At 35.1% G+C, this 25,006-nt stretch overlaps 1 protein-coding gene across 1 annotated transcript in view; it reads right to left on the minus strand.

The window, feature by feature from the left end:
* The window catches only part of LOC131652327 (uncharacterized), a 71,402-nt gene that overhangs the window by 34,547 nt on the left and 11,849 nt on the right, over positions 1 to 25,006 (minus strand). The window contains exons 16-34 of the mRNA XM_058922165.1: positions 24,494 to 24,614; positions 24,223 to 24,417; positions 23,933 to 24,136; positions 23,716 to 23,825; positions 22,890 to 22,986; positions 22,690 to 22,788; positions 21,515 to 21,673; positions 21,358 to 21,432; positions 20,864 to 21,283; positions 20,314 to 20,784; positions 19,200 to 19,313; positions 18,938 to 19,122; positions 18,177 to 18,285; positions 17,921 to 18,064; positions 12,131 to 12,421; positions 5,014 to 5,658; positions 4,720 to 4,911; positions 2,281 to 2,384; positions 28 to 317 (exon numbers count right to left, since the gene is read on the minus strand). Coding sequence (XP_058778148.1) covers positions 28 to 317; positions 2,281 to 2,384; positions 4,720 to 4,911; positions 5,014 to 5,658; positions 12,131 to 12,421; positions 17,921 to 18,064; positions 18,177 to 18,285; positions 18,938 to 19,122; positions 19,200 to 19,313; positions 20,314 to 20,784; positions 20,864 to 21,283; positions 21,358 to 21,432; positions 21,515 to 21,673; positions 22,690 to 22,788; positions 22,890 to 22,986; positions 23,716 to 23,825; positions 23,933 to 24,136; positions 24,223 to 24,417; positions 24,494 to 24,614 — 4,025 coding nt within the window. The remainder of the gene's footprint in view (positions 1 to 27; positions 318 to 2,280; positions 2,385 to 4,719; positions 4,912 to 5,013; positions 5,659 to 12,130; positions 12,422 to 17,920; positions 18,065 to 18,176; positions 18,286 to 18,937; positions 19,123 to 19,199; positions 19,314 to 20,313; positions 20,785 to 20,863; positions 21,284 to 21,357; positions 21,433 to 21,514; positions 21,674 to 22,689; positions 22,789 to 22,889; positions 22,987 to 23,715; positions 23,826 to 23,932; positions 24,137 to 24,222; positions 24,418 to 24,493; positions 24,615 to 25,006) is intronic.

Raw genomic sequence — 25,006 nt, forward strand, 5'->3', positions numbered from 1 at the left:
TAAACAAAATAGAGAATATCAACATACTTTCTATGACTCCAACTTTGTCAAAGTGAGAACAAACAATAGTCATTTTCTTCGATGTCATCCTCAAAAATGACAGAATATCATCTTCCACTGCTAGAAATAGTTTCAAGATACTGAACGTGAAATTCATGAATATATCAGAAACAGATAAATGTATATTGGTCTTCCCAGAAGCATTCGAGTACTTCAAAGATGTATCAAATGGCTCCAGAATCCTGATTCCATTACTCTCCATAGCCAAACCAAGTACATCCGCACTCATCTCAGTATTGTTACCCTTCAAAACAAGCCTGGTAATGGAAAATCACATCAAATGTCAGTCATTCTGCCATTATTAAGTTCCTCAAAGAAAATTACTGAAAAAAGGATATGTATGTTTTTTATTAAGAGCCCGATAATTGTTTTACGATATAAGCAGGAATTACTTTTTTTTTAAGTAGAAAGTTAAAGTAAAGAAAAAGATGAAGGCAGAAACATCCCAACAAAGTTGGTACCCCTGCACCTGCATCCAAACTGCTAAGCTCTACCAAATAGAATTGATGTAAAAATAAAAAAAGTATTGTACAAAAGAGGTTTGCTACTTGAGCATACAGAAACTGTATCAACAGAACGAGGATATAATATCATTTGGTCCAACATACACTTTTGATTTAGCTATCTGTTTCACTATAACTGACTCAAAAATAGATTAAGAAATGACCCGATATGCCCACAAAATCTGAAGGGGGTTAATTACTTGTTCTAGACCCAAAAGGTCCAATATGTAGAAAGTCTATTCTAGGAAGACGAAGATCCCTTTTGCCAATGTGGCAGTTAGTTAGGAGCTGAGGATTCTGTTAGGAGGGAGCTGGATTTCTAGCAGAAGAAGGGATGAAAAGTAGGCATGCATGTTATTTGTGAATTTTGAAGAGGCAATTCTATTATTAACAAAAAAATTCCGCATCTTGTGTTCCTTTAGAATAACTGTAGGATATTGTAAATACTTCTAACAGTAACATGATATTTATTGACTTGATATAAAAGACTAAATGCTAGCTCCTATATTCACCAAATAAACATAAATGATAACCCCTATTTCTTGGGATACAAAATTCCCAGTCCAAACTAAATAGGGAAATAAAGGCATAATAACTAAATCTAATGAATGCTATTAGGATTTGACTTGAACTTTATTAAAGACTGAATATGTGTGAAATGCTTGAGTGAAATTCGACTCAGCTGATTTGATTATACACACAAGAAAGTAGGTATAATGTGAGATTTACAAAGACTTTAAATGTGGTTTCAGGTTCCAAATTCCATGAATGTGAGTTACTAGGCATATAACTAGCTGTTAATTTCCTAGGTGCATGGATAAATGTACATATCCCAATGTATACACGTGACTTAGTGATGAAAGTTGGAGAACATGTCATAAACAAGTTTACACAATTTACATAGTTTAAATATCTTCGATCCGTGTACAAAACGATAAAGAAATAGGAGATATAAATCATCGAATTTAAACAGAGTGGTTGAAATGGAGGAGGGTCTCAAGTGATTATGTGATATAAAACAACTGCTCAAGCAAGAGAAAATTTTATTGTGCATGTTGTCAGACCATCAATGTTGAATGGGACTAAGTGTTGGGTGGTACAAAACCAACACGAGAATAAAATAAATATAGCAGAGATGAGAAAGTTGCATTGGATGTGTAGCCAGACTAGACAAGATTGGATTAAAATGATATTAGAGAGGGAGTTGGAGTAACATCTATCATAGAAAAGATGGTAAAAACTCAGTTAAGGTGTGGGGCTGAGGTTGGGCGGTACAAAACATACACGAGAATAAAATAATCATAGGGGAGATGAGAAAGTTGCATTGGATATGTAGCTTGACTAGACAAGAAAGGATTAAAAATGAAATTAGAGAAGAGTTGGAGTAACACCTATAGTAAAAAAGATGATAAAAACTCGATTAAGGTGGTATGACCATGTAGAGAGAAGACCAATAAATTTTGTTGTAAGAAAAGTAGACCAGATAAAGGAGGACCTAGAAAAATTATAAGAAAAACTATTACCAAAGATCTAGAGATTAATGAATTGGATAGAGATATGATATTTGATACAACATTATAGCTTCACTTGACCCATGTAGTGATCCTACTTAATGGAATAAGACTTGATTGTTGTTGTTATATGACAAGTAATTATTGGAAGCATAATGGTTAAAGTGTGGGATAATGTAAATGCAATTCACCAAAGAAAAACTCACCTGCAAAATGCATCCAACTGTGCTAGCAGAAGTTTATTAGACAAGTTTGATGATTCCCCTACATCTTTTGATGTGTTATAAAACGTAAGCTCTGGGCCAACAGCCTGCAAACAGATATTCTAGCTAAGACAATAAAATAGAAAAAAGACAAACAAGATACTTGTAAGTGTTACTTCTTGTGGTAATTGTCTTTGTTGAAAATTTCATATAAAAAGGACTATATATTTTATTGCATAAAGATAAAATATGCAAGAAGCAAAATGCCACGACATGATCCTGCACTTGGGAGAGTAAGGTTTGAAGGGCGTATTCAAGGAGAAAAAATTGTTAAGGTTAGTAGGTCAGTTTTAAGCGGTTATAGAAGGAATGATAAGTAATTAATTTCTGTAAAAAAAGGATAGATAATTAAAATGTTAGAAATGATAATAATAATAATAATAATAATAGGAAAGCAACTTTTGGAAAAATGAATAAAATCAATATTTTCATAGTAGGATTGGAGAAAACCACTTGTAACAGGACTCCTTGTGTACTTAATACTTCTAAATACAAACGCCTTACTTAATGCTTTTAAATACAAACGCCTCTGTCTTTTTATCTTTCATACTCATTTACAATTCCTGTTACACATAACATAAGAGGCTATCATAGAAAATGAGCAACAAGAAATACAGTAGTTAAATTGTCAATCTGCCTATTTATTTGCAGGAATCCAGGGGTGCCTCTATTACATTATTGAAACATTTAGAAGAGCTTTAGCAGTAAGGAGTAAATTTCAAAGTGTTCTAACTTCTAATGAAAAAAGAGCTGAGAACTCAGAAGAGACAGCATGCACAGCCGTGAACGTCGCAATGCCCAACAATGCATATGTGCTCATCCTAATAGGTGAACGCTTTGACATTGATTTTTCCCCAATCAATGCATGATCCAACATCATGATGCACTAGCAAACGTCACCCATATGTCTGGTATGCATGTGTACCATGGGCATTTTGGATTCAGAAGACAAAACATGGAACAGAACCCGCTTAATTAAGATTCAGGGGTGCAACACGGGACAAGTGATGGAGCTTTTTGTTGACATCCTATCCTTCAGAAAACAACCTTATCAAGAAATCAATTGTATTCAATAGAAGGAATTTTTGACATGACACCAAACCAATATATGTGAGAAGGAAACTCTGTTCAGAGATTTATTCCTTATACTCTCTTTTCTTTGTCGCCATAGGATTTAAACTTGTTTGTTTCAGCGGATGGCAGATCTTTTACTTTGATAATAGATTTCCCCTTTGTCTATTTATCTTTATTTTCTTGAAACGGATGGGTTCTATTGGATTGATTTTACTATTAGGAATTTATCACTTAAGAAATGGTTGATCAGCTACAATACTACAAATGATTAGCGGAACAATAGAATGAACTGAGTTTAGGGGTGTAGATGAACTAAAACTACAAATATTACAATGTTAGGATGCATCAGAAGTTATAAAGGAAAAAATAGGAGTAGGAGTTGGAAATAGAACCACATTAATACTCCCCTTCCCAGTAGTTTTTGGTAATTAGTATTGACAGTTGTAGCAATTGTAGTCAGATTATGTACTAGAGAATATTACACGTGCACTTAATGAAGTATCTATGCTATTAATCTCCTTGTAAATATAAATTGTATTTATTATTGAGGGTATATAGAAGAACAGCTGAGAGAAACTTACTTACGTCCAAGAATTCACATTAAGAATACAATTAATAAAAAGAAAACTGGAATAGCTCTCATCCTAAAAAATATTTGACTCTTGTATTAAGTGATTTGGAAATGAGTGGAGAACTACCCGTAGAACTTTAGTATGAAGGGTTGACGGAATGAAAAGTATTCTATCCAATAGTTAGTCTGAGAGATTTTGGTTGGGACTAAATCACCCCTTCATACCCAACACAATGAAAGTGTTGGAGGCTGCAATGAAGATAGCCCAAACGCCGCAATTAGGCAGGTAAGGGGAGAGCGCAATGAAGGCAAAATTTCAAACACACCTCTCTTTGGTGGGCCCAATGAGCCTAAAGCGTGGACGATGCAGGAAAACCAACAACATATTTAGAATAGACTCTGATACCATCTTAGAAATTGAATTGAGTTTAACTCAACTTTATAAAATCAACTTGTAAAGTAAAGATTGTCCCTATAAACATGTGTTCAAGTCATCTCCCGTTGTGTTAAATCATGATGTGGTATTATCTATACGTATTCACTCACACCTCGTGATAAATAGTATGAAAGGGTGGAATTCCAACAGTTTGCTAAAAGTAGTTGTTTATATGAATGTTGCTAACAACAATCCACAACTCCGAGCAAAAGTACACTTACACAACTCTCCCATTATTAGAATCAACAACACATTCAATAATTCCCAAGTGTATAAATATTTAACTTTATCAACACTTAACCTGAAGCTCAACGATAACCTCCGCAGAGCTATTAACTGCATTATTCTGGGATGGTACTTCATGCACTCTACCTCTCGGAGACATTGCCTGGGGACTTTCAACTGATTGTTCCAAATAGACATGATCATCATTTAAAGCTGAATAACTACTATTTGCCCCAAGAAAAACACAAGAATCCAAGTGCTGCCCACCCTGCAAACAGATAACCAGGGAAATTAGTTTCTGGGCATGCATCGAAATCTTAAATTTACACAGTAGTTAGAGAACAAAATGGATAAAGTGAGGCACTGAAACCTTTATAACAACATTTCTAAATTGCAATTTCTTTCCATTTCCAATATAGATGATAGCTTCTGAGCTAGCTGATGTAAGATTCAAACCCTGCCCATCTTTTAAATATAAAATTCCACCATCCCCATCATAAATGAAATGATCAAAATTCTCATCATCAACTATTAAAGGCTTTTGAGGTGAGAGGGAAAATTCAGCACAAGGTTGCTTGTAGATAGATTGATCTATGATGATTGCATCCAGCATGGAGGAATTGTGTTCTTCAAATGATAGCATACTGCTGACTGTTGGAACAAAAAACTCAACTACAGCAAGAAGAAAATCTAGTGCAACAAGTAACTGAGGTCTCTGGATACACACAGAAACAAATGTTGAATCCGGACCAAATTTCATATCAACAATGAGCATCGTCTGAACTGGTTCAAAATTATTCCCTTTACTTAAGCTACTATCAACTGAGTCCTGATTTTCATAATACGACAAAGTACTTGGAGTACTGGCTCCAATGCTCTCAGGCTTTCCTATTGCTAACCGAAATCCTTGTTCAACTCCTTCCCGGTCATCAAAAACACTGAAACCTTGTAATGTTGCAGAAAGGAATCCAGTTCCTGCTGTACTGGATTTGTACAGTAGCCATGCACTGCTGACCTGCACAAGAGAAACAAGAGTAGAACCATTCAATAGTTAATTGTACTTTCATCACTCAATTGCACCTTTGATAACTATATTTTGCTTGGAGAAAAGTATTCCCTCAATTTTCTATGGAAAAATGTTTTTCACCAAGCTCTATCATTAACCAACACCGACGATCAAATCATTGTTAATTAATCCCAACAGTGGAACTCCATCTGTTCCAAGGTAGTTAAAATCAAGATTTTACATAAAATCTTGAAGGGGAAGTACAATCGTAATCCGTGAAATTACAACACAAATCGTAAGATTATACAAAATTCTAAAACTCATATATATGCATGTAGTTCACATATTTGCATATAAAATAGCATAAGTAAGAAAAGGAAAGTCTTAAATCCCTTAAAATAGTCATGTAAATTTAAGTTCATAAGAATAGCTCACAAGTTTGATAATTAAAATCTTAAATCACACCTCAAATACTTACATATTTTTAAATTTATTCATAAGCATAAACGTTTCATACGTTTCAAAGATCGTAAGGTTTTACGTTTCAATGATTAACACAGGGGTTTCTATTTGATCCTACCAAAATAGGATTACACTGTTGTAAATAATTTATTTTTACTTTAGTTATTTACTATTATTAGTAGTAATTTATATTCAAACCTTTAGTCCATTAGTTTGGTCCATTAGGTTAGAATAGTCTTGCATAAAAAGATTAGTGTTTGTACATTTTTCATAGTTGAAATATATTATTCAATTTTTACATGGCATTAGATAGAGATCCTTGCTTCCGCTCAAACCTTGGCCACATCATTGTGGTTTCTTGTATTTGTCTGCGTCCATTGCGGTATCTTGTATTTGTTCACCTTCATTGCGGGTTTGTTATACCCAAAAAATACGGTTCATCCGCAGAGGCACTTTTCACCGTTCTTTTTAAAGAAAAAAACTATGTTAAAGTTTGTGGGCCTCCTCACTACTGTTTGCTTATTCTTTTTCTTATTAAGTCAGACACATTCACATGGCATCCATCAATATGAAGCACAAAGGTTGAGATCTTTCCTTAGTGAACTACTCCCTCGGTCCCATATTATAAGTCACTTTCTAAAAATAATTTGTCCCAAATTATAAGTCACTTTACAATCCCAATACAAAATTAATGACATTTTTTCTAATATACTCTTTACTATTTATTACTCTTTCTTCTTCCAGTTCTCTTAATTTGTCTTTCCTCCATAATTAATGAAGGACAGTATTGTAAATTCATACATAATCTCTCTTTTCCATACAACATTAATTGTGTTCCTTAATTTGTGTGAAATGGCCAAAACGTCATATAATTTGAGAGTGAGGGAGTAGAAAAACCAACATGTACTTCTTTTTTGGCACATTCAGATATATCTGTGTTTTCACTACCTCTTGGTAAGTCTCAATTTTTCTTTTGGATTTAATGCCTCAGATAAATCCTATAACCAATATTGCATATTGAATGATGGAGCCACTGACCACATGACACTCTTGCCTACACACTTTTCTAACTTATTTACCTTGTCCTGACAAAAGAAAAATATCCACTACAAATGTACCCTTATAATTGTAGTTGGTCAAGGAAATATCGAAAGGAGCTCACTTATAGTCCTTCCAAATGTTCTTTATATTCCCAAATTGTCCACTAGACTAACTTCCATACAGAAATTCACAACAGAGCCGTGTAATGTTGTTTTATATAACAATGTGTTTTCCGACAAGAATACATGGAGGACAATTAGAAATGCTAGAGAATGCAATGGTCTTTGTTAGGAGTCCCACATCGGACAATATATGGCTTGAACATGTCCTTATAAGTGGGGGCAATCCTCACCCTATAAGCCGGTTTTGTAGGGTTGAGTTAGGCCTAACCACATTTCTTCACATGGTATCAGAGCCTTGTTTAAGATCCGGTGGGCCACCTTCTATGGTTTCCGCTATCGGGCCACCCACCATTTATTTCCACGCTCTAGTTGTCTAGTCCTGGGCATGAGGGGGTGTGTTAAGAGTCCCACATCGGATAACATATGGCCCGAACATGTCCTTATAAGTGGGGGCAATCCTCACCCTACAAGCCGGTTTTGTAGGGTTGAGTTAGGCCTAACCACACTTCTCAACATGGTATCAGAGCCTCGTTTAAGATCCGGTGGGCCACCTATTATGGTTTCCACTATCGGGCCACCCACCATTTATTTCCACGCTCCAGTTGTGTGTTCCTGGACGTGAGGGGGTGTGTTAAGAGTCCCGCATCGGACAATATATGGCTTGAACATGTCCTTATAAATGGGGGCAATCCTTACCCTATGAGCCGGTTTTGTAGGGTTGAGTTAGGCCTAACCACATTTCTTAACAGTCTTCATTACTTGAATACCCAAAATATTCCTCCAACTCCAATTTGCAACAACAACTCCTTTTACTCACAATCAATTAAAATCAATAGGGAGAAGGTCTTTTTCAACCTTTAAGCCTTGGTCATCATTCATTTAGAATCATAAAACAATTATTTCCTTCATTTTTAAAAAATTTAGACGATGATTCATTGTTTACAGATCGGTCAACTTGCTATACACAAGCTTGACTCTTTTCCAGTCATAATAAAATGACTATTTTTCCATTTTATTTAATTCATACTGACGTGTGGGATCCGTCAAATATTCCAAATGTATCAAGTGCTTGTTGGTTTGTAACATTTATTGATGATTGCACTCGGATTACTTGGGTCTACTTGTTAAAAATCAATGTTTTTTCATTTCTTCTCTAAGGTTAAAAATCAGTTTGTGCGAGTATTAAGAGAATTAGGTCTGATAATGCCAATCATTACTTTAATCACAGTCTTAGTTATTTCGATCAAAAAGAAAGTGTTATTCATGAGTCCTCCTATGTTAAAACTCTCCAACAAAATAGAATTGTTGAGAGAAAAAATGGACACTTGTTAGACGAAGCATGTAATTTGATATTTCAAACTAAGATTTCTAAGAAATATTGGGGCAAGGAAATGGACACTTGTTAGACGAAGCATGTAATTTGATATTTCAAACTAAGATTTCTATTGTCCTTGCCTCCAAAACTCCTATAGAAATCTTATTCTAATTTTATCCTGATGTGTAATTCTAGTAATTTCACTCCGAGAATATTTAGGTGTGCGTCTTTTGCCTATATCAGTAGTGATGATAGAGCGAAATTTAATCCTAGAGCATTAAAATGTGTCTCTATAGGATGCCCTTCCATCCTAAAGGGTTACAAATGTCATCATCCACCATCTCATAAGTTCTTTGTCTTACGAAATGTCACCTTCCATGAACAAGAAAGTTATTTCATTCAAACTCATCTTCAGGGGGAGGATATAAGTAAGGAAGATGAGTCTCTTCTAATTCATGACCTTACTTTCAGAACAAAAGTTGAGATTGAAACTAGTGGTGACAATGTTAAGACTGGACATAATTCTAAAAAAAATGGAAATGTTAAAACTGATGTAAGATTTGGAAAGAATTTAGTATATACAAGAAAGTAGATCAGTCATCAGTCTGCTCTTATCCAAGAGTTCAATCTAATATTAACTTCCCTCGACCCTTCAAACACTAGTGATTCAATTATGGACTTTTTCATGAAGACGAAAACTATACTACAACCACTACAATTTCATGCGAAAAATATCTTCTTTCATGAAAAACTTGAAGAATAGATCTATATGAACATGCCACTTGGATACCAGTGTTGTCCATGGGGGATGGCGGTTCATGGCGGAGAGCCAAAATCGCGCCATACCGCCCGCTTTGTGGCGCAGTTATTGCGGGTTATGGCGAAAAAACCCGCAATAACGGCTAATATTTACCATTGCGGCGAGTCCAAAAACCGCCATGTATATCTGCCATAGCGGTCATGGCACCGCAATTTGATAACACTGTTAGATACTGGGAACTTACTACCGCCGACAGTGTGTGCAAGTTTAAAAAAAAAAATTATATTGGTTAAGCAATCACCGCAAGCATGGTTTAGAAGATTCACCAAAGTTATGGTAGGCTTGGACTTCAAACAAAGTCAAAGAGACCATACTCTATTTATCAAATATTCAGAGATAGGGGGAGTAACAATGTTATTGATGTATGTGGATGACATTATAGTAACAGGTGATGATGAAAAGGAGCATAACTCTTAGGCGATCACTTAGCAAAGGAGTTTGAAATTAAGACCTAGAAAAAATACTTTTTGCTAATTGAAGTTGTCCATTCTAAAAAAGGAATCTCCATATCTCAATAGAAATACATTACTGATTTTCTACTAGAGACAAGTAAGAAGATGCAAGCCTGCAAGTACACTAATTGATCCAAATTTAAAGTTGGAGAACACAAGAAAATATTCCGGTTGATAAGGAAATGTATCAAAGATTAATTGGGCAATTTATATATCTATCACATTCTAGATTTAATGTTGCTTTTGTTGTAAGCTTAGTAAGCAAATTCATGCACCAACTAAAGGAGATAAATTTACAAACTACACTCCAAATTGTGCAATATCTAATAAGAACTCTAGGTAGGGGAACTTTGTTTGAACAAAATGAAAGTGTGGGTCTTGAGCATAAAATAATGCTGATTATTCAGGGTCAATTGTGAATAGAAGATCATCTACAGAATATTATACTTTTCTAGGTTGGAATCTCGTGATTTGGAAGAATAAAAAACAACAAACAGTTATATCCTGATCTAAATGGGTCAAGACAATATCTCCTAACACTCCAACTCTAAAATTGCCAAGTTACCTCATAATGCTAAAATATGGCTATTTGATTTGATGTGCATTTGATATGGTTATAAAAGATTCCTTAAAAACTTGAGTATATAATACATTAAGGATACACCAAAAAGATACGATAATATAAAATTAAGAGTTAAATATGTTTTTGGTCCCTATAAATATTTCAAATTTTATTTTTAGTCTCTATTAAAAAAATGACATTTTTCAGTCCCTATAAAATTTTTATGCATGCAGTTTTAATCCCTGCTAATTTTTAAAATTTTGAAAACTGTTTAATTACCATTAAACTTTTAAATTTTTTAATGTTTTTTATACGTGTTTAGAATACTATAAAATATTTCTTTACCAAATTATAGAATTTTTTAAAATAAGAAGAATTAAATATGAATTTTTTAAATTTCAAAAGATAATGATAAAAGTAATGCAAATCTTGACTTAGAAATAAAATTTTGAGTTCCTTTTTTTTCGAAAAACTTTTTATAACGTTCCAAACATGTCTGTAAAATAATCATTCAAAAATACGCATTGGTCCCTACTAAAACTACGTGCATAACAATTTTGTAGGAACCAAAACATGTCATTTTTTTAATAGGGACCAAAAAACAAAATTTAAAAATTTTATAGGAACCAAAAACATATTTAACCCTAAAATTAAATGCCTAGTAAATTTAGACACACTACTTTATTGGTTAAGATTCATATTGGTCATATCACATTAATACGGGACCCCGCAAGATTAAGAGGGGTTCATATGACTTTAACCAATAAAGGCTAGTGTATTGAAAAGTATGTTAGAGAGCTTTCCTCAAATTAAAATGATATGATAAAATTTTATGAATTACTATAAAAGCAAACGAGGAACTAAAATTAAGTGGCCGTAGGGACAACCCTTTGAGTGTTATAACTTTCAGAAGAACTAAAATCATATTTAACCGATTTAGTTTTTTTTTATACCAAAGTCTCTTAAATTTCCAAAAATTTATAAAGATCATCTTATTACAAAAATTTTAAGAGCTTAAGAAAAAAAATGCTTGCAAACCAAAAATAAGGAATGCAGTAATGCATCAAATGTGAAGTGTGGTAAACAATAGTTGCACAGAAAAGGATATGCAGGTAAGGCCCAAAGTTTCCACTTTAAAAAAAATGCTAACCCTACGACCATGTCATCTCTTATTAATTCTCTTCTCAATGCATCACACTTCACTTTTTTTCTCAAATCTGTTGTCCAAAGTCTCTCCAAGTGCATTTAGGTGTTTGTTTTTTACTTTTGTAACTATCCTCTTTTCTTCAATCATTTAGGTGGAGTTACTCCCATTTAAACAAAGCACAATTAAGTAATTGTAGCTAGCAGACATCCACACATCTCCTTAAATAGACACTATAAACATATTTAAACCTACCTTTAACATAGTGGGGAACAAAAACTCAAGTAAAGAATTTGTCCAGTTCCAAAGCAGTTTCAACCTAAAATCGTCCTATGTAAATCCATTAGCACAAAAACACAACCATACACCCTCAGTGAATGTACACACAAACCATGAATATATGTTTTTTTTTATTGTTATTCTATTCAATTTAAAATTTATTTTTCAACAAATGAACTATGTAGTTTATCCTCTTAGAGTTATCAAATACGGTTCCATCAAAAGAAAAAAAGAAAGACAATCTAAGGTGTAGTAAAAATATATTGGAAAAAAAGACAATTTACCTGTACGGTGGCCAGAGATGCATCTCTTGTTACCCCTGTATATAAGCTCAACCCAACCAGATTTATGGACACACAAATTTTCAAAAGAGTAGAGGATTCAGCAACTATGGTCCCTGAAGAATCACCACTTTCAACCTCGAGGACAATATCTTCAGTTGCATCATTTGATACCGTGGAGGAATATTGATTCGGCAGTGGAGGAATATGTGGAACCTCTGAAAAGTTGGATATAGAACACTCTGTAATAATCTCATACTCTTTATTTGATAATGCCGCTTTTAACTCTTCAATCTTGAGAACCACAATATCAAATACAAGATACGTCATAAGGATATCAAGCTTTTACTAAGTGGAAATTAGAGGAAATAATAACATTGCTTTTTTAAATGAATGACTACCAGTTTTTGAGAAGCATTTCATATGAAAAAGAAATGTATTACTGTTGGAATTAGTGGAATTATTCCAATTATTGGAATTATTGGAAATATAATTTAAGTGCCTATTCATGTATCTAGGGGTCTAGGAATCTATGCCTTGTAAATTACATACGTGTACCTAGGAAATAGCTTCAATCTTAATCATGTAATTACTCTCTTGATTGTATATAATGAGATCACTTGAGTGCTTTGTAACTCAAGCATTTCCCTAATATTCATTTCTTTCCACATGGTATCAAGAGCAGGTTAACTGCTGCCTTCATTGCAGCCCTAATTTTTTTTTTTTTCTCTTTCCCTGTTGCCTTCATTGCAACGTTTTTTGTCTTCTCTTTCCCCTTTCTAGAATTTATCTTATTCACCTCTCTACATTGCTCCACCCACCTCACCACCCACACCATCAAACTCACCACAACATTCCGACCCACCCTTTAAAATCTCACCACCATCCGCTGCCCCACTCGCCGCCACTCGCCGCCACCCTTTTCTTTCCGTCCCAGCGCTTGTGGTTTATACGCCTCCCTACGACCTTTTTTTCGCCACCCTCCTTTGTTACAAATTGTTGATTGACCTTCTCTCAATCTGTTTTAGAGTTCTATTCTCTGATTTCCGAATCTTTATTTTTTGAGTTCTCTTTGGCTTGTTTGTCCGATACTGTTGCTGTTTTTTTTTCTTTCCAACTTACAGCAATCTGACTTATTGAGATGGAGGTAGAGAATGATAATGGTGGTGTCCAAAATCCTCCACCACCCCCACCACCTCTTGTTGAATCATCAAACCTCATGACGGCAAACTCGCTACCAACTCTGCATCAAAGTCATCGACTCAATGGGAAGAATTATTTCAGTTGGGCCCAGTTCATGCGTGCAAATTTGAAAGGTCGGGGAAAATTGAACCACATTGAAGGTGACCCACTCCCTGCCACCGATCCCGGCTTCACTCTTTGGGACAATGAAGACTCACTCATCATGTCATGGATGTGGAATAGTATGATTCCAGAAATTAGTAGTCAGTATATGTTTCTTCCTACTGCACGAGATATTTGGGAGAATCTGATGCAAACATACTCTAAGAAACAGGACCTCTCTGCCCGCTTTGATCTAAAGAACAAGATCTTCAATACTAAACAAGGAACCATGACTGTCTCTGAGTATTTTGCCACTATGAAAGGTTATTGGATTGAGTTGGATCAATACCAAACTCTCAAGATGGAAACCGCCAACGACACGATTGCTTTGAATACTTGTATTGAAACCGATCGAATCTTTGAGTTCCTGGCTGGATTGAATTCTGATTATGACCCCATTAGAGTGCAAATTTTAGGCAAGGATCGTCTTCCTCCACTTGCTGAGGTTTTCTCCATTGTGCGGGGAGAAGAAAGTCGTCGTGACGTCATGCTTGGTAACAAACCTTCTGAAGGTACTGCCCTTGTTGCCAACATAGCAGGAAAGCAACCCGCCAGTAAGACCGGTAGAGATGATCGTTATTGCGACCATTGCAAAAGGACAGGTCATACAAAGGACCGGTGCTTCAAGTTACATGGGAAAAACCATGTTCTCAACCGCTCTGGAGGCTTCAAAGGTATACGTCAAAGCCAAGCCCATGCTGCCACAATGTCTCCCGACACAGGAAACTCCAAAACAGTGGAAAATGACTCTCTTATCAGTACGGATGATTTGAATCGGTTGAAGTCCCTACTCGAATCTCTCAGTAAGCCCTCTGGATCTTGTTCTCTAGTAATGACTGGTAAGGGTTTATGCTCTCGTTCTTTTAGCATCTATGGTACTATTCCCAAAGATGCTTGGCTTCTTGATTCTGGTGCCACTGATCATATGACACCCGACTCCACACTATTCTCTTCTTATACTCCCTCTACAAGCAATAGATGTATTACAGTTGCTAATGGTTCATTTGCTCGCATTGAGGGTTCTGGCAATGTTCAATTGCAGCCATTTCTTGAATTGAAAAATGTGCTGCATGTTCCAAAACTCTCTCACAATCTTATATCTGCTCATAAACTTGCCCGTGATCATAACTGTAAAGTAACTCTTTTTTCCTCTTATGGTGTCTTTCAGGATCTTCCAACGGATCGGGTGATTGGGGCATGTGAGGAAAAGGAAGGGTTGTACTACATCTCTGGAAAAACAGATGGTCCGAAGGTGTTGTCCTCTTGCTTAAAGTCTGAGTCTTCCCAATCTGCCGCACAAATTTGGCTTCTCCACAAACGTCTTGGACACCCCCCATTTTCGTTAATTAAGTCTATGTTTCCAACTTTATTTTTATATCATGCAGTCGAATCATTTAACTGTGATATATGTCAGTTTGCTAAACATCATCGGGTTCCTTTTCTTCCTAGTTGCAATAAAAGTACTGAACCTTTTAATCTTATTCACTCTGATGTTTGGGGACCCGCACCCAATTCTAATGTTACTGGTGCAAAATGGTTTATTACGTTTATTGATGATTGTACTAGAGTCACTTGGATTTTTTTGATGAAGGACAAATCTGAAGTCCCACAACTGTTTATTAAATTTTATCATATGGTGCACACCCAGTTTGGACGAAGCATTAAGAGACTTCGCTCTGATAATGGCACAGAATATACAAATCATGTCTTGTCAAAATTTTCGAGTGAACATGGAATACTCCAAGAATTTACATGTGTTGACACACCTCAACAAAATGGTGTCGCAGAAAGAAAAAATCGTCACTTACTTGAAGTTACTCGAGCTCTTCTCTTTCAAATGTCTGTTCCCAAATCCTATTGGGGGGAAGCAGTATTGACTGCTGCCTACTTGATTAATCGAGTCCCATCTCGTCTGTTAGGTAACATCAGTCCTGTTCAGTTTCTGTCTGATCAGTTTCCCTCGGTTCATATTTCAAAACTTGAGCCACGAGTGTTTGGTTGTGTAACATTTGTCCATATTCACAAACAAAATCGAAGTAAGTTGGACCCTCGTGCAGTCAGATGTGTCTTTGTTGGTTACGCTCCCAATAAACAAGGATACAAATGCTACCATCCTCCTAGTCGTAGGCACTTTGTCTCCAAAGATGTCACGTTTCATGAAAATGTGTCTTACTTCACTCACCCTCAGCTTCAGGGGGAGAATTCAAGTGATTTGGAATCTGAGTCTGAGTCTGTGTTTCTAGATCTACAAGAGTCTCCCACTTCGAGTCCTAATTCTATACCCTCATCAGAGTCTGAGCCCTTAGTTCCTACCTTAGAGTCATCCACTTCTGGTTCGGATCCTCCTTCGTTGGAAGAATCATCACCTTCAACCCTTCCCAGAAAAACTAAGGCTGGCGAACCAACCTTGGTGTACCAGAGAAGAAGTAAACTCGACCTACTCCAGAAACAGCCTCAATCACTTGAACCAGAGGTAAGTACTGAAATTAACCCACCTATTACTGAGTTTAAAAGTTCTGAAAATTGTAACACTGATAAAGATGATTTGCCTATTGCTTTAAGAAAAGAGAAAAGATCTTGTGCTAAGTATCCTATTTCCCAGTTTGTCTCCACAAAAAATCTTTCTTTGCAGCATCAGAGTTTTATTTCTGCAGTTGACTCTGTGATTATTCCTTCATCTGTTCAAGAGGCATTGAAAGATCAAAATTGGGTCCAAGCTATGAATGAGGAGATGAAGGCCCTTGAAAGAAATGGAACTTGGGAGATTGTTGAGAGACACAAAGACAAGAAACCAGTTGGCTGCAAGTGGATCTATACAGTAAAACACAAGTCAGATGGATCACTTGATCGATACAAAGCTAGACTAGTGGCCAAAGGATACACACAGACTTATGGCATAGATTATGAAGAAACCTTCGCTCCAGTTGCAAAAATGAACACTGTTCGGATATTATTATCTCTTGCTGCTCACTCCGGATGGGAATTGCATCAATTTGATGTCAAAAATGCATTCTTGCATGGAGACTTAGAAGAAGAAGTATACATGGAGATCCCACCTGGGTTTGGCCCTACATGTGGATCCAATAAGGTGTGTCGATTAAGGAAAGCCTTATATGGACTAAAACAGTCTCCTAGGGCATGGTTTGGACGATTCACAAAAGCAATGGTATACTTAGGTTACAAGCAGAGCCAAGGAGATCACACTCTTTTTTTCAAGCACTCACAAAAAGGAAAATTAACTATCCTCCTTGTCTATGTTGATGATATTATTATTACAGGAGATGACTTGATAGAGAGACAATTGCTACAGGAAAAACTATCGGTAGAATTTGAAATGAAGGACCTTGGACAACTCAAATACTTCTTGGGAATTGAGGTTGCCTACTCGAATCAAGGCATTTTCATTTCTCAGAGGAAGTATGTACTCGATCTCTTGCAGGAAACAGGGAAATTAGGATGCAAACCTTCAAGTGTTCCTATAGAGCAAAACCACAAGTTGAGCCTTGAAGAAGAGAGTGCCAAAGTTGACAAAATTCAATATCAAAGATTGGTTGGGAAGTTGATTTACCTGGCACACACTAGACCTGACTTGGCGTATGCAGTCAGTGTGGTGAGCCAATTTATGCATGACCCAAGGATGCGACACTTACAAGCGGTTGATCGCATTTTACAATATCTCAAAACTACTCCGGGAAGAGGACTATTGTTCAAAAGAGGCGGAAACTTAACTATAGAAGCCTACACCGATGCTGACTATGCAGGATCGATAAGTGATAGAAGATCCACTTCGGGATTTTGCACCCTCTTGTGTGGAAATCTTGTCACATGGAGAAGTAAGAAACAAAATGTAGTTGCTCGATCAAGTGCTGAAGCAGAATTTCGGGCTTTGGCACAAGGAATCTGTGAATTACTCTGGATAAAGATCATTCTAAATGATCTGAAAATACAATGTGAAGGGCCTATGAAGTTGTTATGTGATAACAAGTCAGCAATAAGTATTGCTCATAATCCTGTTCAGCATGACAGGACAAAACATATAGAAATTGACCGCCATTTCATTAAGGAAAAACTAGATAGTGGTTTAATAGCTACATCTTATATTCCTTCTGGACATCAACTAGCAGATGTGTTGACAAAGGGCTTGCCACCTGATCGTTTCAATCAACTGACTTGCAAGTTGGGAATGATTGATATCCATTCACCAACTTGAGGGGGAGTGTTGGAATTAGTGGAATTATTCCAATTATTGGAATTATTGGAAATATAATTTAAGTGCCTATTCATGTATCTAGGGGTCTAGGAATCTATGCCTTGTAAATTACATACGTGTACCTAGGAAATAGCTTCAATCTTAATCATGTAATTACTCTCTTGATTGTATATAATGAGATCACTTGAGTGCTTTGTAACTCAAGCATTTCCCTAATATTCATTTCTTTCCACAATTACCTTGATTATGACTTCCACACTTGGAAACTGACACAATACGTCTCGGAGTGACCTATGAATAATCACTGATAGCCCATTGACATCCTGAATTATGCTTTCACCCAAGTCTGTTCCAGTTCCAACATTTAAGTTGATGTCTTCGACCTACACTTGAGAGTTATTAAAACAAAATAATATAAAAGTGGTACATATTACTCTATAAGAAGAAAATATGTAAACATCAAAGTGAACACTTATGATAGGGAAACAGTCTCACCTGAACCATTAAAGTTTCCAAGTGCACCGCATTGATTTCACTTTTACTTCCACCAATCCACTGAAAGGTGTTCTTGACAGTTATATGAACAATGTCAAGCCTCAAAAAACTGTGGCAGAAGTATCAATGACATAATGTTAAAGAAATACATTCCACAATTGAGTAACTTCTTAACAGCTTATGCGATTAAACTGAACCACTCTTAAACATTAACTATATGAAACTCTGTCTGATGCAACACATTACTATCTGAAACTTTTAAACTCTGAATATTATATTGAGATGTTGAATATACAAGTACTAATCTTTATATATAGAGTATTCTAACCTAACTTAATTACAAAGGATTATACCAAGGAATAATTTACTGGATATATGCTAAAAGAATATTTACATATTATTCCTATATTAATATTTTAATATTAAATATTAACAAAAGAAAACATAAAAGAAAAAATCAAAATAATTCATGAGAATAAATATTATATTTAAAAATATTACTTAACACATTTATTAAAAGATTTAAAAATATAAATATTGCTAAACATATGCATATATTTATTATATAAAAGAAACTATTATATGACATTGTACTTTATGACTTTGTTTGGGAATTTAGAGGAGAAGAGAGAGGTCTTTAAAAAAAGAGAAAGACTGGGTTATGATTCATAATTTAAAGTCTTTATTGTTACCTTTCCTCGTTATCTAAAACCCTACAATTTCAACAAAATGAAAATAGAAAACTAAAATATACAGCTTACTCAAGGCTATCTGTTCTCCGAGGCATTAATATTATTGGCTTCCAGAGAGAGAGATCAAACTTCACAGCAGGTGATCCTTCAATTTCACTAGTTGAGAACCATTTCTCTGAATTTGTCACTTGATCTGTCACTTTGATGACACTTTTGGGGGTATTTGGAACAAGACCCATGAAATAGCCAACAACCTGTACGTGTTTGTAATAATTAAATATTATAACTATGTGCACAAAATACACAATGCTCAAACCATTCGATAAAATACCTCTTGCACAAATCGGTTCAGATAAACAATGCGCACTTCTGAAAACTCTCCAAAAAGACTAAAATCATAACCATCATAGTCTTCATCATCATTGCTGTATGATGTGAACTCCAACTACAATGTCATCCAGCCATTGAACAACAAAGTCATTATATTGAACCAAACATAGGAAGTTACAAAGTAAAGGTTCATCATCTTTTGCAGTTGTACATCTATTTATTAGAAGGAAATGGAATACCTCAGTTTAAAAAATGCAACAACTAATAGGATTAGTCAAAAGATAAAAAACAAGAAAATAAAAAATGAGTGTAGTTATCTCCAAAACTCCACCTCTAGAAAGCAATAGGCTTACATGATAATAATCTAATACAAATGAGTAAATCAGAGTAATGTATTGATTAGCAATTTATTATTTTGATGAAATAAAAAAATTTGTTAAAAGAAAATAAAAAATATGAAATCTTCCTTTAAATGGGAAAAAAAGAGAAAAGATTTGAACCAGAGAAGATAAGATATTCTCCTACATAAAAACATCATGAAAAAGTGAGCCTTAAATGCTTAAAATTAAAACTCAACAAGCTGTCCAATTCATTTTTTTATAAGAGGAAAATATGCTAAAAAGTCTGCACAAAACACATATGATAATGGGACAATATGTTCTTACAAAAGGATTATCTGGTTCTACATTTCAATCTATCATCTGCAAGTTGGAATGGGTAATAGCCACTCTCCAACTTGAGGAGGAGTGTCAAAACCAGTTGCGTATTTTGTATTTAAATAAGATTAAAATCCAATAAATAGGAGACATGATTAGCTGAATAATTTGTATTTATCAGAATCATTGACCCTTAATTATAAAATTGACAGTGGGCGCAATAACGAGTATTTATTAGGAATTTCCTTTTCTAATTACCTTGTATTCTATTTAAGAGCATCTGCTCCTCTATCAATAATATCAGAAAATCACCTTTTGACACACAGCTAAGAAAAACAACACTCGTTCAAATAGAATCCTCTTTAACCAAGAGTGATAGGTTACAGTGAACAGTGACACTTAAACTCAATCATCAGGGGTCCCGTTTTAAATGAAATATAAGGTGGTAGAGAGAAGTACCTCCACAAAAGATCTTCCCCCGGGATTTCTCATGTCACATGCCCAGTAATACAAATGGCTGCTAGGTAGGCTATCATCACTTATTTTCAGATTCCCCAAGGCTGCTTTAATGCTAAAGGAGGAAGGAAAGACCTTGATGTCCGTTAGCAAACTCTCTTGAGACAGACAAGCAAGCTTGGTTTCATTTTCCTTCATCAAAAGGATTTGGGCCTGAGCCATTTTTAATGTCAGATTGAACATAACTCTGGATTTCCCTTTTCCAAGCAAGCCCTTCACAGCATGTTCCTCGACTGTAGTAGCATTTAAATCACCCAGATCTCTTGATACATCATTTTTAATAATGGCTGAAGAGCTCTCACTTGAAGTTGCAAGGATTTTATCCTCAATGTTAATAGAATTGATAAATTCCATAATGGCTAGGATTGTCGGTCTACGACAAAAAAATGTCAGGGTAGCAAGAGTCACTATAACCTGAAATGATATAATAAAATATTTGGTGAAAAAACCACATAACACTGAAAGCGGTCTGCAAAATCCCATAGACACTCACCTGCTTATCTGTATTATTATACCGAGTAGAGTTCTGGTCATAGATGACAATTTGTGCTTTAACAAAACTCTCCAATGTGTCACTAAGTTCCTTAGTACTAGTAGAAAGAGCATCACTAGGTAGAAGTCCAGTAATGCGACTGAATTTTGGGAGTTCCAAAGAAGAATAATCAGCACTTTCTGCCAAAGTTTCGGGTGCCTCATAAAACTTATCATCAGTTTCCATAGAAATTATTCCACTACTATCAACATTTTCTCTTGTGGTATTATAGAATAAGGAAATCTCGTCAGCATTTCCAATAAATGATCTTGCCAAAAAACAAGGCTGAGATTGTTTATTACAGCAAACTAAATCTTCTATTTCCAGAGACTTCAAGATAGTACCAATGAAAATGTCACTCTCTCGGATAGAAACCTCCACCTGTTCAAATATAAGTGCCTTAGAAAAGAGAAGACAAAGAGTCTTTTTAAGAAACAACAAACTAGCTATTTTACCTGACCACCTATTGCTCGAAATTCAAACAAACGCTTCTCTTCGTTTAAAAGCACCTTCATTAAGCTCTGATCAGACTACAAAAAGAAGCATATTTTTAATACAAGTGAAAATACAGATTTGAAAATAATACAAGAAAAAGTTAACACAAATGCTAACCTGGTAACTATAACTGAAGCAAACCTTCAATTCATCAAGAACACCTGTTACAAACAATCTTTCAACAATTGCTGCATCAACCACACTGTGATTATGGTCTGATTCAGTATCATCATGTTCTGATGAGGGTCCGGATAGACCAGAGATAGGATCAGTATTCTGCACAAGCATGTTGTAATATATTGTTAGAAAACTCTAGTGGCACGCTACTAAATACACTCAATCAAACAATGGTAGTTGACAACAAATTATGAGCGTTATTTCCCCAAAAATGAAAGACTTGCGTTGTAACCAAAAACAGCCAATTAAATGGAAAAATACTAAAAAATCAACTTTTAGGCTCTGTTTGCGAGTTAGGAGGGGAGGGGCTTCAGGAAAATAAAATTTGAAGAAAATATAAAATAGAAAGAATGATTTTGTATAGAATGATAAATGAATATTTATTATTATCATATTTTGAAATTTTGAAATATTATAACATATATAATATTTGAACAATTTATCTAAACCCTCCAAACTCGTCCTACAATACAACTTTTTAGTTCCCTCAAACTAGGCGGATTTTGTATTATGAATAAAAATAAACCACTCAAAACCCTCTTCACCTAAATCTCCCCATTCTTTTTACCCAATCCTTTCCTTTTTTTCAAAGTCTTCTCCTCCCTTTCCCTCCAAACTTTCAAACAAAGCCTAAAATAAATAAAGGACTGAACTCCAGATGCTTATGCTTTCCTGATAAAAAATTTAGTAGGTCTTAACAGTATTTATATATGCTGCATTAATGTTTCTGTACTCCTGTATTAATTATCGTGTATCTCAGGTTTAGTATATTGGAGCTTGGTTCAACCTTTCCCCACCTTAGATTGATTACAGTTTGATTATTATAATCGGCTGCATTCTTCTGTTATAAAACTAGTAATAAATGCTGTTACAGACATTTGCAACAGCAGTAACAGTAGTAACTTTAACTATGATAGGAGTAGCCTGTAAATACTCAATCATGTAACTATTATCATAATCATCAGTTTGATATCAGAAATATATTTTAGACATGGACAAAGCATACTGCAAGACATACAAATAATTTTTTACTACTCACTTTTAAAATTATAACAGGATCAAGTTTAAAACTAATTTCATCAGAAACAAAGAAAGAGAAACCGAGACCAACAAACCGATGCATAATAGATAGCGCCCTGTAGGCGACTATGCCAGGTTTTCATTGACTCCTCAGATTCACATCGTAAAATCAGTGCATTTGCATCCTCCACAACCTACACCCACATTTAGCGATTGCTATTAATAGACATTCAAACTTTCATGTAAATAACAGAAAGATATAATACCTTCCTTTCAAACAACTGATGATGATTACCTTATTATTGGGTCGTGTAGGACTACAAACAACCAAAACATGCTCTACATTACCAACAAACTCTGGTGGAACTTGATATACCTGTTTCCCTCGTAGGCTATACAATCAGATTGTAAAGGCCGTTAAAAAAATATATGAAGCTAAGATTCAGATGTCTGATCAAAGAAACACTCCAAACACGTACTTAACAACCGACTAAGAAAGACTACTACAAAAAGTAATGTAATCAGAAAAAATCATCTCATGTTGGTATTTACATAGCACAACACAATCAAGACTTATACTGCATTTTGTGTGTGAAGAAAGTCCCCGCTGGCATATCCTCCTAACTAACTAATGCCAGCCTGGCAGCAAGGGAACTAACAATAAAGGCTTGCTGAGCAAGCTTAAACCCACACAGGCAAAACAAACATAGTAGAAATACAAATTATATTCTCATGGGGAAATAATGAGTGCTGAACCCCGTGCAAGTATCAAGGATATACTCATGTGATGAAACGTCATCTTGATACTTCAAGAGAGGCGAATTGGTTTATATTCCCCTCACGTATTTATTGTTGATTGCCACGAAAAATATAAAATAATTAGGGGAATGTTTGTAAAGAAGTAATTAATAATATAGTTGAAAATTCAAAGAGGATCTTATAAAAAGGGACAAGAAAAATTCTCAAAAGGGTCTTATATTTAAAGGCACGGAGGTAGCAGTATTTTATTTTACTTTTTAAGTACAATATGCAAAGAACTCTTATCAACTTTTTTACATATGATAAATCAAACTTTACATAAATAGACTAATAACAAGACACAAGAAAGAAAGCTTTTGCACCTGGTGTACTGCTTGTAAGATCTTGAGTCGGGGCTTTCAAGTACATAAAGAAAAGGCCCAACTAAGCAGAAGTATCTCCTCTGCCACACAGCTTCCCTAATTCCGACACCCTATTACATTTTTTTTAGGCACACAATATAGTACGTCAGATGATGATGTTATATAGACAACATAAATGGCCAAGAGTTTAGCCAACGAAGATGAAAGGGACCACTACCTTCCATGTTAGAAGAGATAACCACCCCTCTAGGTCAGCCTGATTCCAAGGACGAAGAAACTCTGAGCTCTCACCATCCCCCTCCTCAAAGATCTTTATTACATGCATCAGTCGATGATACCGAGCAGGCGAAAAATGAAAGGCTAATGTTGGAAGCCTCACAGCAAGACGCATTGAAGGATAATGAGGAGTCTCTGACTGAATCTGGTCACGGTGAAATAAAAATTGGAATGCTTCTTATGAAAGAGAGAGATCTGTAACGAAAATTTCCAACATGCCAAGAACTTTACCAGTTGAAGTTGCAGAATGACTCCGCATCTGTCAATAACGGGATAGAAATCACCAGTTGTAGAACGGGTTTTTGTATTCAGAGAAATTTGGCTCCAATGATAGTCGCCGTCAAACAAAAACGCAGAGACATCACTTAAAATCAAATCAAACCGCAAGTACATATTATCCTCGGCTGATTCCTTTTGATTGTCATCCTGCACATTTAAAAAAAATTAAAAAGGATTAAAGAAGTCCAAGTGAATACAATAAAAAATTATCAGGAGTATCAACCTGTGTTCGTATCATCAAATTCCCTAGATCCAACAAAAGCTTTGTAGCATGGGTGTTGTCGGGACAAAAATCAGTAGGAATAGTAATCTTGGGAGCTGCAATATCCAAGTCCAACGAAAACCTAATAAATAAGCAACAGCTAGAATTAGCAAGGAACTTTTCAACCCTTGGCAAAAACCAAAAAAAAAAAAAACCTTTATTTAGGGATATGTACATAAACAAAGAAGCAACAAAAAAACCATAAATTCTAGGATTTTGCTAGGGATTATTTAAAATATCCTATAATATTTTGACCTTATCTTAATATATCTTAGATTATCATTCGCATCTACTTGTAATCATGTTTAGTTTCATTATTTAATTAAAAATAGGAGTCTAGTTTTAGTATAATTAAGAGTTGGTTCTTAGTTTTTGTATCATCAAACCATAATCATAATTCATAGTTTTTTTTCTCTTTTTTTTCTTTTTTTCTTAATATATGTTAACTTCAACGCAGTATAACACGGTATCATC

This window comes from Vicia villosa, linkage group LG2 (genome assembly GCF_029867415.1).
Source record: "Vicia villosa cultivar HV-30 ecotype Madison, WI linkage group LG2, Vvil1.0, whole genome shotgun sequence".
Lineage (NCBI taxonomy): Eukaryota > Viridiplantae > Streptophyta > Magnoliopsida > Fabales > Fabaceae > Vicia > Vicia villosa.